Source organism: Sebastes fasciatus, chromosome 6 (genome assembly GCF_043250625.1).
Source record: "Sebastes fasciatus isolate fSebFas1 chromosome 6, fSebFas1.pri, whole genome shotgun sequence".
Taxonomy (NCBI): Eukaryota; Metazoa; Chordata; class Actinopteri; order Perciformes; family Sebastidae; genus Sebastes; species Sebastes fasciatus.
In genome coordinates this window covers 27,374,531-27,391,694 of record NC_133800.1, presented here as the reverse complement: position 1 = coordinate 27,391,694, position 17,164 = coordinate 27,374,531, and the positions used below count along the sequence as shown (strand labels likewise).

General features: G+C 42.4%; 1 protein-coding gene across 2 annotated transcripts in view; it reads left to right on the top strand.

The window, feature by feature from the left end:
* znrf3 (zinc and ring finger 3) overlaps positions 1-15,802 on the top strand; it is an 82,096-nt gene extending 66,294 nt beyond the window's left edge. The window contains exons 3-8 of one of the 2 annotated variants that reach the window (XM_074638948.1): positions 2,360-2,434; positions 5,144-5,275; positions 6,474-6,581; positions 9,393-9,560; positions 11,974-12,076; positions 12,182-15,802. In XM_074638948.1, coding sequence (XP_074495049.1) covers positions 2,360-2,434; positions 5,144-5,275; positions 6,474-6,581; positions 9,393-9,560; positions 11,974-12,076; positions 12,182-13,935 — 2,340 coding nt within the window. In that variant the 3' untranslated portion in view covers positions 13,936-15,802. Of the gene's footprint in view, positions 1-2,359; positions 2,435-5,143; positions 5,276-6,470; positions 6,582-9,392; positions 9,561-11,973; positions 12,077-12,181 lie in introns of both variants that reach the window. The other variant, XM_074638947.1, reaches the window with a different exon arrangement.
* Positions 15,803-17,164: the final 1,362 nt, after the last annotated feature.

Below are 17,164 nucleotides of genomic sequence, written 5' to 3'. Positions count from 1 at the left end.
GTTGGTGGATTACTTCAGCTACACATGCTACTTCTTGGGCAGCTTTATTTAATCATTAACCTCTTTCTTTCTAAAGACTCATAGTGCACACAGGGAGTAATGCTGCAACCCTGTGGAAAAGGAAATCTAACATAATGTCGCAATTACAGTTACTAAACTGGACCATATGAGATCGGATGATGCTTTGGTTTAAAGCAGCAAGAGCTGTAAACAAGTGGCAGAATCAGCTGCTGAAACTTCAAAATAAAACGTAATTATTTAATATGTTAGTTCTTACAACAGTCTTTTAAAATCGTGCCCAAACAGACTGCTTCAATAAAGAGGAATAGTGGGTACAAGTAGTGCTGAAAGGGTAACTGATAACTATTTAGATAAGGTATTTTTCAAAGTATATATCGCAAACGTTTCTTGTTTTTCATATCTTTATGGTTTGGAAAGTGTTGGTCAGTCAAAACAAGACCTCACTTTGAGCTCACAGGACTGGAGGTGGCCAGTAGGGTTGTATGTATACTCCCGTGTTCTGCGAGGTAAAATGACTGTTTTGTGAATTGAGTCTGGTCTGGTCTTGAGGACCGCGATATAACGGCTTCAGTTACTGTCAGAACGGGCTGTCAGACGATGAGGTAGAGCGGCTGTGGACGGGAGCAGCAGAAAAACGTATTTTAGCCACCTAAAAAAAAATCAGCTTAAGTGTACGCTATATTTAGAATATTTTCACAGCTTTACCTCGCCGTCAGACAGCCCTTTCTGACGGGGAACTGAAGCCGTTATATCGCCGTCCCAGACCAGACTCCATTCACAAATACAGTCATTTTAGTCATTACAGTCATAAGAGTCATTTTAACTCGCAGAACAAGGAGTTGCTGGTGCATCGCTGCATCCATCAGTTAGTTTGTTTGTGTTATTGTGTGACGTTCGGATCCGAAAGAACGTGGCGTCCACACAGCAGTACATTGCTTAGCTTCCGTGCCAGTACTCCTGTCTGCTTCTCCAAACTGGGAGCACGCCAACCGTCATCTAAGTTACTATATGTAACATGAATACACTGAGTATAAGGATGTATTTATACTGTACATGTAGCAGCGTCATCATGCAGAAACCTACGTCAGGCCACGTGGGGAAAGGTTTTTAGAAGGGATTGGGAAAATAGCATTTTGATGCTAAAACATACACACTTTGACCAACATTTGAATGTTCTGATATGAATACATAAGGATCACCACTGTGAAGCTACAGAATGATATATAAAACTCACAAATACAGACCCACCCTTTAACAAGTGTGAAAAAAACTTGCTCAACATCCCATTGTTGAGTGTTGTTACCTCAGAAATCAACACGATGTGTTGTGAAAGGAGCGATTACGCCTCCCCCCCTTGCACATACCGCTTCTCCCAGTCTCCCCCCTCTCTCTCTCTCTCTGTGTCCTCTGTAAGTGCCCGCTGACTGGAGCGATGACACTCTCCAGCCACTCGGCAGCAGAGTCACAGCACTGTACATTGTCGCTTTGATCTTCACCCCCTCCTCCCTCCTCTTCCCTCCAGTTATGAAGAGCGCTGGCAGGAGCCCAAGGGCACTTGATAATACCAGGATATGATCCCAGCCGCGCTATTTTAGATCATGTAGTGCAGACATCAAAACGTTGTCTAAATAGGGCGCCGTGAATCAAGCGGGGTGAGGACGGGTTGTAGGGGAAAGCAGCAGTTAAGATAAAGTAAAGTTTTTTTCCAGACGAGGGGAAAGCCAATTTGGATTCTGCAAGGAGATACTTGGAGTTCTGCAGATCCAAGCATTTCCTTTATCTTTTGCCTTTAGCAGAAGTCTTCAAAAAGACCTCTGTACTGCGACTTTCCCTGCTCTCAGATGAAAGAAGCTCGCAATTTTGAGCAGCTGCAAATCCTTGATAACTTTATTCAAAACGTTCCTGAGCGTGCACAGCAGAATTCAATTCAAACGCGGCTCCGTGCCGTGCAGAGTTGCATCACATGGAGCCAAGCATGCGTTAGTACTCGACACAGGGATGCAACTGTTTTAGTTTCTGTCATGCTTATTAGCGTAATGCGATGCAGATTTACACAGATTGACATCATGGTGACTTCAGAGAAATGGAGACATAGACCACATGTGCGTCCTAGCAAATGTCACCAATGGCTTGTTTACTGTCTGGTGGGTCTCCTTTCTCTCTCATTTGCTCATTCCAGATGATCTGCATGCTACACTCAGGCAGAGAACTCCCTCTAGTGGCCTCAGTTTGAATGTGAAAACTTCACATTGTGATCATACATTCACTGGCTTTTTTATGTTGTTGTTGTTGTTGAATATATATCTAATGATTCCTTTTGTTCTGTGTGTTTCTGCAGGCAAAGAGAGCAGTGCAGCGGGGAGCCACGGCCGTCATCTTTGATGTGTCGGAGAATCCGGATGCCATCGACCAGGTTGGTACACACCTAGAATCACCCAGGCGTTCACACACACAGTCACGTTTCAACAACGCTGAAACGGTCTGATCCGTGTCGGTCTGTCTGTGAAAAAGACGCTCCGCTTTTCACTGCTTAAGAAAGCTCAGCGGCATGCCCTGCCCTTCTGACTGGCAGTGTGTGTGTGTGTGTGTGTGTGTGTGTGTGTGTGTGTGTGTGTGTGTGTGTGTGTGTGTGTGTGTGTGTGTGTGTGTGTGTGCTGTTTGTACAAACAATGATCTTTCTATCTTTATTCCGGTTCAAAAGCATGTGGATCAGCAGCGCTTATTCAACCGCTCTGGGCCCTTTTGAGCCTCTCTAACTTGTGTTTGGAGGAGTGCACTGCGCTCTGACAGGGACTGTAAATGGATATCCAGCTTCAGCTTTCACTAGACCATGACCGAACTCTGTTGAGCTCATAATTGCACAGGTAGCACACATTACCTCATCCCCCGAGACTATGGATCTGTCTTTGAGGAGCACATTTGTGGGAGAATTTCTTGTCACACACATCCAGACGCTCACATTCCTTCTTCTTCTTCTTGTACTTGCTTCTGTGTCTTTGTTGTTATAATGCACAAATTGCTCCTCTGAGCGCCTTTTGTCGCAAGAATTCTCCTGTGGTATTCATCCTCGCCACGCCAGGTCTGGACTTGCAGGCTTTTAAAAAAAAAAAAAAAAAAACTCCCCTCCCTCCTCGCCTCCTCGCCTCCTCTTCTCTGCCGCTGGGTCGTAAAGCGCGTAGCTGAGAGATAAAAGGGATTGCGCCGAGACCACATGAAAGGCAGCGCTGGGCGGCTGTGTTAAATTCCCCCGAGAGGCTTTTCCAGTCAGAGCGGCCCGATCAGCAGAGACAGGACCCACAAGGCCGAGGGGCAGGGAGGAGGAGCTTAGGGAGAATTAAAGTCCCGGGGCTGAAATTAGGAGAGGAGCTTTATAAAGTTATGTACTCCTTCTTGTCTCAATTGATTCTTTATGTGAGGTCAAGAAGTGCTGATTGCGGCTGAAACACTTGTTTGCGGAAAAGTTTCTTTAAATAGTAAGACACTCTTTTTTCTTTAAAGGTGTACTTTTTATGGTATATTGTTTGTCAGTGGAGTCATTTCTCAAAGAGGCAACAACGCACTAAATTCAAGCCAGAGATCAAAAAGTTTCACAGTCTATACTTTTTAAACCAGAACATACAGTATTTCACTGGAGAACATGACGGCAGCGGAAGAAATAGAAATGCGAATATCCTCGGTATTTCCCCTGGGCTTTTCAAATTACAGATTCCAACCAGCAGACGAGAGGGGAGAACAGAGAGGCAGAGGAGGAGTAGAGGGAGTATGTCAACTGACTCAAAAGCCAGAGCATACTCTTCATTGACTGTTTCCCCCGGCTCCCTCTGGCAAACTGCGACCACAGTTTCCATGTCTTGAGCCTCGAGGTCATTTTCTTCATGCCTTTTACACTGCGTTCACACAGTCACACATGCATTAGGGCAGTGGTTCCCAAACTTTTTTTGCTGAATGTCCCCTGGAAATGAAGCCATGTCTGCTTGTGACGCCTCACCACACGCTGCATTTGTCAATCAGCTTGTGAGCGGTTCAACCACAGAGTGATTTTCAGATTGTTCCATTTGAATAAAGGATGAAACTCACAGCGCTGTGTCTAATTAAACGCCTTTAATATTGCATGGTTGACACCATCACGTTTTGGTTAAAAGTGTTCCGTTTTTTATACCCCGATGGAGGCTTTCAGCCACAACACGTTGGTGTTATGCAATATTAAAGACTTTTTTATTATTCTCAGACCTCTGAGTGCCTTTTCTTCTTTTCCTTTGTTGTTACCCTTGACACCTTTTTGTTTATAAAGCAAAGACAACATCCATGTTTTCCTTTTTTGAGTTACATTTGAATAATTAAAGGGCCAGTGTGTAGCTTTTTGGGTTATCTATTAGCAGAAATAGAATGTCATATTCACAACTATTAGGGCTCACAAAGTTAACGCGTTAACGCAAATTAGTTTTAACGGCACTAATTTCTTTAACACATTAACGCAACTTACAATTTTTTTGTAGCGGACTCAGTTTTAAAGTTAGAGTGATGATACTGGCATCATATGAAACTATAAAACCTAATGAATCCATTGGTACCAACCATGTCATACTAGCTTATCTAGAAGGAGGCTAAATAGCGCTTCAATCTTGCGCTCAATTTTGGTGAGGAAAAACTGGCATGGCCATTTTCAAAGGGGTCCCTTGACCTCTGACCTCCAGATATGTGAATGAAAATGGGTTCTATGGGTACCCACGAGTTTCCCCTTTACAGACATGCTCACATGCTTATGATAATCACATGCACACTGACAGCTGTTGTTGCAGGTTGGGCTTGAGTTTGCCATGTTATGATTTGAGCACATGTTTATGCTAAATGCAGTACCTGTGAGGGTTTCTGAACTACATTTGTCATTGTTTTGTGTTAATTGATTTCCAATAATAGATATATACATACGTTTGTATAAAGCAGCATATTTGCCCACTCCCATGTTGATAAGAGTATTAAATACTACATTTTGAACAGATAAAAAATGTGTGATTAACCACAATTAACTATGGACAATCATGCGATTAAATATTGTAATCGATTGACAGCTCTTGTGTTAGTACATCTGTGTTTGATGTAGTTTTTTCTCTCCTCTTTTCAGCTCAACCAGGTCGCCGAGGATCCTCTGAAGCGGCCGGTGGTTTACGTGAAGGGCAATGACGCCGTTAAGTTGATGAACATCGTCAACAAGCAGAAAGTGGCTCGTGCTCGGATACAACACAGACCACCGAGGGTAAGCGCACATGCCAAAACCCAAAACCACACTCAGTAGATGACGTGCATGTGTGTGTATGTCTGTGTGAGAGGCTAATCTAAGGCACATGTGAGGAACATGAGGAAGAGGTGAACATGTTTGTGAGGCCCACGCACCAAACGGCGCTGAGAAGTTTTTAGATGTGAAGACAAACGAAAATTCCAGCTGTGAAATCTGACCCTTTTCCTTTCTTCTCTGCTCGCCGCTGCCCCGAGGCCGAGGACTTTTTTCGCAGCACTGTGAGAGATTAATATCAGCCATTCAAAGAGCTGTTTGTTTGCTTGGAATATTTGATAAGAGGACCAGCACACTTTGAGGTCAAATAACTTGACATAATGAAAGCCCGAGAGAAAGGACTGTCCGATAAGAGACGTTTCTCTGATGAAGAATAAAACAATCTGGCTATTCTCACCGAGTCTCCAACCTCGCAAGAAAAAGCAAAGACATCAAATCTGCTCTTTCTCTCGTCTTGAACTCTGCTGTAGGGCTGCAACTAATGATTTTCATAACTTCATCAATTAATCTGCCTGTTATGTTGTTGATTGATTTATTTAATTTGGTAAATGGCAAAACGTAGTGGAAAAGATGCTCATCACATTCTCCCTTCACATCAAATGTTATCTTATTATCTGATGAAAAACACAGTTTGAATGATTAAGAATGCAGCTTTGCAGTTAGTTCAAGTCCTCCCGACTGCGCTCATTAATGATGCACGGTTCGGTCACATCCACCAATCCGCCCACCTAACATGTAAACGTATGCTTTACGAACATATGTCGTTTTCATTTAACAAAATAAACACTGCTCTGCAGAATGGTCTCATTTGTATAAGAGATGTAGCACTTACCTGAGTAAATTACTCACACTCATGTATTGACACAAGAAGAAGAAAAATGATTCTGAGATGGAAATGAACTGCGTGAATAATCAACCATGTGTTTACTCTAGAAAACACCACCGAATTATGTGTGAAGGTCCCATTTTTTTAATTTATTTGCATAATGAGAAGTCGAATGAGTCACATCATCGAGTGCTCTGGTCTGCTGAGCAACTAACAGCTAATATCCTGAATGAAAAATGCAACTATTTTTCAGGCTTTTAATAACTTCTTTAACCAGCTGCATGTGAAGATTATTTGACAAATTTGTGTTTCTCTTGCCCTCCTTTTCCACAGCAGCCCACGGAATACTTTGACATGGGCATCTTCCTGGCTTTCTTCGTGGTTGTGTCGCTGGTTTGCCTCATTCTGCTCATCAAGATCAAACTCAAGCAAAGGAGAAGCCAGGTTAGTGTCTGTCTACTCATCGCCACTAGAGCAGAAACAACCTTATTTGTGAACCCCAGTTTGAGTCACATAGGACCAAAACTGGTGTGTGCCTCTTATGCCTAGTTCACACTACACAACTCCCCTGAAAAAGCCCCAGAACAGAGGCAAATCGGTGTTGGCTCGCCGCTCGCACATCGAGCGTCATGTATGAGCTGCGCAAAGATCAATGCTCGCCGATGCCTCGCAGACACATCCCAGATATCTAGCATGCTAAATATCTGGACCTGTCGGGGACTCCGGCCACGAGCTGCAGCCAATGAGAGCGCGAGACACGGGTTTAGGGGAAACCTGAAAGAGAAGGAGTTACCTGTAACAATAGGAACTTACTGTATGTGTTGCATTTGCAAAGTTTTTGTCGCACCTAGAGGAATAAAAAAGTGTAGAAACCAGTGGAAACAGGCTATTTTGTGAACACGTGCCAACGACGACATCATCAATGTGTCTTGCGTATGGTATCGTGTCATTTACCGTGTATTTCTCACGTGTTTTTGTGACAAATCGTAGTTTGGAGACCTCATCGGGGATTCCTCCTGGTGAAAGATCTTGTAGTGTGTGACCCCCTGTCGCCGGGTCAGTCATGTAATGTGAAAACCACGACGACTAAAGACGATCAAAGACATCAAGTTGTGTAGTGTGAACAGCACAGCGATCTGACGACTTTGAAAGTCGTGTAGTGTGAACTCGGCTTTACACAAAACACACGACGCAGTGCCCTTGTTTTTCCAGTCAACACGACTTTGCATGGAGTTGCAGGCGTCGATTCAGGCGACAGTAGTGCTGCTGTTGATTGATTCCTCTCGTGTGTTGACAAAAAGCTCTCAGTGGAGGCTTATGTCGGGCGCACGAATCAGGATTAGCATTTAATTAACGCTGATGAGAGGTTGGAGCCAAACACACAGAGGTGTCATGACGGAACAGAAAACCTGTGGCGGCATCCGTTAAGACAGGTGTAATCCTGTCTGTGTGTGTGTGTGTGTGGAAAGACTGCACACTTTTTTTCTGTGTGTGTGGGTGTATAATGGGTGTGTGTTTGTGTGTGTCACAGCAGCGGATGACTTGGTCGTGACTTCCTTTGGTGGTTAATTAAGAGAACGGCTCACACCGGGGGCACATTCGTCACATGCAGCAACCTTTCCTTCCTGAAATGTGAAAAATTAATGAACTTCTTGTGGAGTAAATATTGTTAATACAGTCTTAACATTTCCTATCCGATTTAACTGTAAACAGTAGAACACTTTGGGGTTTAGCGAAGGGTTTGCCCTCACAAGGCTACAGTTAATTACACACTGAAAATACAGATTTTTTAAGCCCTCGTGTTTCATGTTTTGTCAACCCTGTGATGAGAAACGACTTTCATGCCGGAGTTCATTGCTCTCTTGCCGACCAGGATATCCACACGTCCTTAAAAAGTCTTCAATTATCTAGTTGTGAGGCAACATAACGGAAGAAAACACCCTCCGGAGACCCTTTTTTGAGTTAAGCCTGAGCATAAATAACCCTTTTACATGAGTCATGCACTAGCAGTGCAGGCAGGAACTGCTATAAATCCCGATGTCTGCCACACATGTGAATCATTGAGTTTAATCCTAATAAGTGGTTCTGTGTGTGTCAACTTATCAGTCACCATTTTTTTTAATAAGTAACATTTTTCAGGCAACACGAAACAAATTAAGAGATAAAAAGAAACCAGAGAGGCAGAGCCAGAGAGAGGCGCTTAATGCATCAGTCAAACATTGCAAAATGATGTACTGTGTCAAGGAGGGGAAAGTATCAAATCATGGCAACATCAGCCCTCTCGCATTAACGTCAGCAAAGAGGAACACGGATCAAAAGTTGCCAACGCTGACGTATAGACATTTAACAGCATGTTTACTTCAATCTTTTGACAGTTCAGTTTGTCATTTGAATGTCTTATTTTGGCTGCATGTTTGTTGGCTTTCATGGTAAATTCTTTAAAAGGGTCTTTTAAGGCCATGTCTACACGTATACAGAGATTTTTAAAAGCAGATATTTTCTTTTACGTTTCGGCCTCTTGTCCAAAAAAGTTTTGGGTCACGAAAAAGGATATTTTTGACCACGCCTTCTCAAGTGTTTTGGAAAAACGATGACGTCCTCTTCTCATTTCGTGCATGCCCATTGTTGCTTTTTGTGATGAGCATGCGGCAGAAACAATAACAAAGATGACGGACTACAGGCTTTTTTACGTTTTGTTAGCGCTACTACTTTACATTTGAAAAAAGTTCCAGTCACGGGAGGTCAAAGCAGGGAACACATTAAACATTGAGGCTGAATGCTGATTGAATGTGCTTTTGGGGCGATTGAAGGCTAGGTTTGGAGCACTCAGAAGGGGCTATGGACATAAACCTGAATGACCTCCCTTTTGTCATTTATGCATGTAAAGAGACAGTTGATGACAGCAAAGTGATGACAGTCGTGCAGTTTGACCAGGAATCCCAGCCCCCCCCCATGAACAATATCTGTTATCGAACTGACTGTAATGAAGCCAAAGGAAAGGGAGTGAGAAGGGTGGTAACAAAAATCCTTTACTCTTAACTTGTGATCTGTGGTGACATGTGAATGGAGTTGTTTTTTGCGTTCAGGTGTGGACAGAAGTATGTTGTAAAACAAAGGTTGTTAAACGGAGGACAAAATATCTTTTTAAAATGATCTGTATACGTGTAGACAGGGTCTAAAAGTCAAATGTGGCTCATCGAACATGCAGATCTTCCCCGCTGACCCTGTCCCAACCTTCCTCCCTCCCCACCACAGAGCTCGATGAACAGAATGGCCATCCAAGCCTTGGATAAGATGGAGACGAGAAAGTTCAAGGCCAAAGGAAAGGGCCAGCGCGAGAGCAGCTGTGGAGCCTCTGATACGCTGAGCAGCAGCTCCACCTCTGACTGCGCCATCTGTCTGGAAAAGTACATTGATGGGGAGGTAAGAAAAGACACTTGATTTAAATAATGCTGACTTTATCTGCTTTGAGGGACTTTAACGTCTAAACGGTACGATGCAAACAATGGTATTACTCGCCATAAACTGTGCTTCACTATATGGGTTGTTATGCCACCTCAATGAATACAAAGGTAGACATTTGATGCTCATATATTCTATTTTGAAAACAACTTTTTTAAGTTAGTCCACATGTATTGGTATCTAATGCATAAAAGGGACCAAACACTTAAAACTGTGTTAATACCTCAACTTGATGACTAACTTAGTGAAATTGCTATAGTTACCCGTATTGAATCAATCAGGCTATTGAGATTTCATGAGAAAAAAATTAATGTTTCGATATTTATTTTGACTTTTAAATGCTAAGAGAATGATTTGATAAATAAGTACAAAAATCCAGGTAAATTTATACTATAAATTATTTTACAAAAATAGCATTTGCATCCCAAATACTTTGCAGAATAATAATTTGTTTTAAAATTATGATGCACATAATCCGTTTTTTTGCCACAAGGGATCGTATTTATTGTAAACTTTGGTGAACCGTGTCTTCTTGCAGCAGGAAGCAACATTTTTTTGTTGTGTTGGGACATAAAATCCAATCAAAATTGAGCTGTTCCTTTTTAAAATCTTCATAATCATATTTTTTTATGAACTTTTGTAAGAAAAACAAATCATCTGCATTAGGTGAACGCTTTTTATCCAAACTCTATGTGCATAAGTGGACCATGTGGGAGCCAAACCTCTTTAACTGGCAGTGTTAGTGTGGTCATCTACCCACTGAGCTTGTTTTTCTTTTCATTACATATTCTGTAGACATGAAACATAATGCAGTTCTGTGGACAATAGAATGGAAGTTCCCCTGATGTGCTCGGGGACCGCAGTCCCGCGATCTTCGCTGACGTTCTTTCCGGCGCCTTTTAGATGTTTAGTTCCGTCTTTGAGAGCACCTGGAGAGATAACGGTACCCAGAGTGCACTGGGTTGTGATTATGCTTCCTGTTTTCCCAGCGTGGCCTTCTTTAATCCTTAAAAGAGCCATTGTGGAAATATGCATCCTAATCTTGGACTTTGAGGATTTACTGTAACAGTATTGCTCATCCTCTACACGGACGCTGCAGGGACTAACCCCAGTGCCCAGGGGGACATAGTTGGTGGATGTGTTTTTTTTGTGGTTATTTGTCTCCTCGGTAAGGAGGAGAAGAAAACACAACAAAGCATGGCGCCAGGATCGCACAGAGGAAGTGGCGATATAAAAGGCTGAATGGCATCAAAGCGCTTTTTGAGCAGTGAACCAAGCAACAAAAGCTTGAGTGGAAAAGAGCCCAAAGATGAGTCACATAAAGCCAGAGAGTAAAGTATTCATGGCAGTGAAAGAGCTCTCACTGGAGAAGAGTATTATAATTCATATTCATAGTGCTCCTGCTGTTGTGTTTTTGGAATTCCTCCATGCCAGTTCTCCGTCTGAATACAAAGTGTTGCATTCTTTTCATATCAATCCTCAAGTGTAAGCCTTTTGTTTGTTTTGTTCCAGAAAGTGGTGACATTGAGCATCAAAGTTGCATTTGTACTGTGCGGTGTGGCATCTAGTTAAGAGTTTTGTTTGTGGCATGATGTAAAGTTGGCTCCTCCGAGGTAAAACAACTTGATTAAGGCTCATAACCATCACCACAGTTGACAGTTCTGTACAGCTTTGCTGCCACCTTCTGGACATTCAGCTGATCTCGACCACATATTTATTCACCCTCTGAGAAATGACAACCCGTTGTAGTTTGTAATACCTCAGGGTATATGCAGGTATTCCAAAGTTATATTCAAGACATTTTTTTTAAGACCCATGCCCTTACATTTTATGACCTCATCTGCAATTTGAGTTCTAACCGCTTATTTAAACTTACATTGACTTGCTTACTTACATTGATTGTAAGATAGCACAACAAAAGAGTGAGTCTTAGTTTGTAATAACTCCTTGGACCGCTGTGTCAATCCAACATAATTCAGATAGACGGGGTGGGAACAGAGCACAAGAGATTGAATTGAGTGACTAAACCCAATGCAAGGTTTATTACAAAGAGCACTATCAGTAATACACGAGTGCTAGAAACACAATCTTGTTCCCTATAACACACAAACACAGTAGTAGGCCATAAAAAAGGGCACAAAAAAGGTCATAGTTTACTATGCCGTTAAAAATGTAAAAAGAAAAAAAGTCAGAATCTAGTATGCCATGAAAAATGTCACAAAAATTATCGTCTAATATGCCATTAAAAATGTCACAAAAAGTCTTAGTCTAGTATACCATAAAAATGTCACAGATAAAAAATGTCACAAAAAGTCTTGGTATAATATTCCGTTTCACGACAATACTATTAAATCTTGTTGTATTTTCTCTACAGGAGCTGCGAGTTATCCCATGTGCTCACAGATTTCACAAGAAATGTGTCGACCCCTGGCTGCTCCAGCATCACACCTGTCCCCACTGTAGACACAACATCATCGGTGAGTTGCTTTGATGTTTAGATCAAATACTCTTTGTCAGTAACAGAAACACTTGTTTCACTGAAGGAAAATGTAAAATGTCATGTTACTTTTTTTTTTACACAGAGCAAAAGAAGGGAAATCCAGGACCAGCATGTATGGATCCTGGCAACCCAGTCCACAGCCGGCAGCGGGTGGTGCTGCCAGTCCATTATCCCGGCAGGGTGCACCGTGCTGGCCAGGTGACCGCCTACCCAACCAGAACCAGCATGGACCCTCACGGCAACCCCATCACCATGCTCACTGTGGACCAGCACCCAGATCCTCAAGGTCTGTACCCACCCCAATCGACGTCGGCGTTTCTCCGGAGCTACCACCCCACCCTCCATCTGGACCACTCGCTCAACCCCCACCATTGTGGATTAGAGCACCGCGGACCCCCCGCCTACCCAGCACAGCCGCATCACGCTGCTTTTAAACGACCCAAGTTCCACGGGCGTAACTTTTCTCGAGCAGCCTGCTTCTCGCAGTACGAAACAATGTACCAGCACTACTATTTTCAGGGGTTGACTTTCCCTCAACAGCCTGAGGGCGGCCAAGGGCCTGCTATAGCAGGGCAGCTTGGTGGAGGAGCAGGGGCCCACAAGGGCCACCACAGCAGGGCCTTTCAGCAGGGGCTGTTATACCCCACAGTGGTACACATGGCACCTGCCTCTTCGTCGAGGATAGGTGATAACGGCAGCGCCTCTGGCCTGAGCTGTTACCATGGCCACCGCTCGGTATGCAGTGGTTACCTTGCTGACTGCCCCGGCAGTGACAGCAGCAGCAGCAGCTCAGGCCAGTGCCACTGTTCCTCCAGCGACTCCATGTTGGACTGTACTGAGGTCAGCAACCAGGGGGTGTACGGTAGCTGCTCTACCTTCCGCAGCTCGCTGAGCAGTGACTACGATCCTTACGTCTACCGGAGTAAGAGTCCGTGTAGGGGCTCCTTGGGGGAAGCGGGGGCTGCGGCGGCTTGCACCGCAGTTCCTGCCGAGGATTCGTCATCCCCGGTTCCCTTGGGACATGACTGCCTCCAGCTCCCTCCTGGAGCTTCAGGATATAACTCGGGGGACCACCTCTCCAACTGCAGTTTGGAGCCCAACTACAGCAGTCACTCATCACTGGAACCCAGGGAGAACAACAACACTAGCACTACCTCAGCCGGGGCTCCAGAGGCTGCCGGAGCAGACAGGGGGAAAGGGGCTCAGGAGGAGTCGGGGGAGCTCGGGGCCGCAGCCTGTAGCTGCTGCTTCGAGGTGCTTCCTCCCAATGTGGAGTGCAAAGGGCAGGACTCGGACCAAGCAGGGCCTCTGGCCACAGGACGCTTTCACAGGGGGGTGGACTTTCAGAGCTCGACCTCCAAGAACTACTTTGCTCCTGAGCACATGTGCCCTTCCTCTGAGCAGGTGAGCTACGAAGGGCTACCTTGCTGCTTCTATAAAGAGATGAAGGTGCACAGGGCCACAACGGGGCGCTACACCGAGGACTACGCTGTTAATGTGCAGTATGCACACGCAGACTCAGAGGCCTGCTCTGGACAGGGCTGCTGCGAACTCAACCAGAGAATACCCATAATTCCCGAGGACACAGATTGTGAAATGGGCACAGGGGCGGAGACCCAGAGCAGTTTATTGCCCATTAATGTCACAGTGGAGGCAGAGGTGCGGACAGGGGAGCGACACGAGCCCAGTCAGGGGTACTTCACCTCAGGACAGTTTAGAGGTCAGCCATACCCTCAGGAGGAGGAGACCAGGGCTTTGTTTCACCCTCAGCTCTCTGCGAGCCCCACTGCATTGGGAAGCAGTACTTCAACAAATGAGGGAGGTCTGGGTATATGAATTTGAGCCCAGAGAGAAGGGACTCAGTCAGAAGTATGTACTTGGTACCGAATCAGTCAATCATTGAAACCCTCAGCTGCCTTGTTCTAACCTTGCTCTCTTGAGCACTGAATGTTATCATCTTCGATTGTGTGGATTTCTACTGAAATGGCCTGTCGTTTCTAGACAGTGTATCAAGTTCATTCCTGTGGCCACAAATGTCTCGGCACCAAACTATGTTACCATAGAACTGAGACGGAGTGATACTACAACTATGGATGGAGGTTGTTAACTGAAACTAGAAGTAGGTTGGTATTGGCATCTATTCGCGGACTGTGTGCTGCCATCAAGGGTTAGGCCCCTTCAGCGCTTCAGTAATCCGGGCCCATTTCTTTTTGAGATTTTATTCAGATTTTGTCAAGAACAAGATCTGTAGACTCTTTTGTGCAAGATCTAGGAATCTGAGATTTCTGTCTCTACATACACTCTTAATTCACAAACATCTGCATCTACATGTATATGTGCGCACATGAACACTGACTGCCTATAAAGCTTCAACCACCAACTCAAATAGGTTGTACGGACATAGCTATACCAAAACAGAAAGACATGATTGTTTTTTGTTTTTTTTTACTTTTTTCAAAAAGCAGGGAAAATGGGTCTTTCAAGTGTCAAGTTGACCCACACATTTCTCTGAGGAGAAGAAGCTATATATTACAGAAAAAAATGCATAGAAATGTGAATGCAAGGCTGACACTGGTCTCTATTCAATATAATACAGAATTTGTTTTATGCATTGCATTTCTATCCAGCAGTGGCCTACCTGTATGAGATGTGCCAGAGCAACATGAAAAGCCTTACGCTGGGAAGCTATTTGTAGCAATATCTAAAGGACACTGCACCGCTTTTAGTCCAACTCCAGTCTAAAGTGACAGTGTCTCGGGGTCAGAAGTAGAGTGTAGCACTCGACCTTTTGATTGGAAGCCCTTAAAAGTGTATTTTTGCTGTCACTTACCCAATTTCCTCAATGAGGCATGCTCTATAAATATCTATAAAAAGGTTCTAGCATGTATCAAAAGGCCAAAGGAAAGTAGCTGGAAAAGACTCATATTTCATAAGAGTTCCTTATTGTACTGTGACTATTTTTTTTTTTTTTTAAAACAATGCAGTTATACATACCAGTGTATCCGTTTGAATCATATCGTGCCATGCATAATACATACTCGCGATATCAATGCTTGTCATTCATGCCTTTCTGTTTGTCCTACAGACTGTTTTTATACTGTTTCTATGAAATATACACATTCTCTCCACAGAGGAAAACTTTCTGAAATAACCCTATTTATAAGTTAACCCAGTGCTGTAATCAAGTGAGAATCTAATCTTGCCTTTTGCATAGAGATATGTACCTACTGCAAATATAACATTTTGGGGTACTTGAGTCACTATTTAAATTTTTTTGTTATTGTTTCTAGCACTTAAGAAGATTAAAATGTGTACAAAAATTAATATTTTTTAATTTTTTAAGAATATAATTATTTTCTGTCATTACCATTACAAATGTTTTAAAAAGGCTAGAAATCAATCCGTGTATATTTCTGTACCTGTATAGCAAACACATTTCATGAATGGAAATATGTTCTCTGAATATTTATTTACTAATATATTTATCTTTAAGCCATGTCTTATGTTCAGAGTGTATGAACGTTTGAGTTATTTGGTTGCTTTTTATTTTGAGAAAAATCACTAACATGAGACTTTGTATATACATGGTAATTGCACACGATTAAATCTTCTCTGACCAAAAAACTGATTTTAAAACTTTAGTACCATACAGTTTTGTAATTAAAGTGTACAAAGATCTGTAAAATATACAGTTTTATTCAAGTAACTCATGTTGTGGTGGCCTCCTTTCCATTATCTGCATTCCATATTGAGATTTTTACATTTTGCTTTCTGAAACTTAGTAGTTGTATTATCGTTATACGAAAGACGATCTTGCTCGGACCAGACCCATCTTCGAACTCTGCCTTCATTTTGATCTCAACTACACGCCTTCTCAAAATACATGAATAAATATGTCCAGTCATGAATCACATCTGGGGTTTCATGCTCTAAAATTCATGTCTGACCCTTCTATAGTTTGTCATACAGAAAAAGTCTGAAACACAGAGCCAGTCTTTTTGCACATAAGATTACTTTTTTCGACATACTATACTATGACTTTTTTATGACTTTTTTTCGGCATATAAGACGACTTTTTTCGACATACTATAACTTTTTTTATTTTTTTCGACATAATTAACTGACTTTAATGACTTTTTTTTCGACATACTACTATGACCTTTTTATGACTTTTTTCGACATGATGACTTTTTTTTCGACATACTACTATGACCTTTTTATGACTTTTTTCGACATACTATTCTATGACTTTTTTCGACATACTATACTAGGACTTTTTTATGACTTTTTTTGACATACTATACCATTACTTTTTTTGAAATACTATAACTTTTTTTTATTTTTTCGACATATAAGTTGACTTTTTTCGACATACTTAACTATGACTATTACTTTTTTTGACATACTATAACTTTTTTTTTTTTTTTCAACATAATTAACTGAATTTTTTATGACTTTTCAGCATATGACTTTTTTCGACATACTTAACTGACTTTTTTGACTTTTTAGGACATATTATACTATGACTTTTTTTTAACTTTTCGACGTACTATACAATTACTTTTTTAATGACTTTTTTCGACATACTATACTGTGACTTCTTTCGACATAATACACTGACTTTTTTGACATACTATGACTATTTTTGACATTCTTTACAACATAAATAATATGACTTATTAATGAGATTCTGACATTCATTAATGACTATCTGCCCTTCTATATGGTGCTGAGTGCTGGAGAATGACTGAAAGACACGTAGGCAAGCTTTCCAGCTTTCACAATACCCGCCTCAGAAAGATCATGAGGATATTCTGGCCGAGGATGATTACAAACCATGAACTACACAAAACGACAGGGTGCTTGGACATGGAAACAATATTGATAAGAAGATGGAGATGGCTTGGACATGTATTAAAGAAACCATCTGATGACATAGATACAGCTGGAACAGCATTGAGAAGAACGCAAACAACAGATGAGTGGAGATCCTTAGTCCTTGCCCTATGTGCCACCAGGCGCAATAAGGACTAAGTAAGTAATTAATAACATTCAGATACTGAGA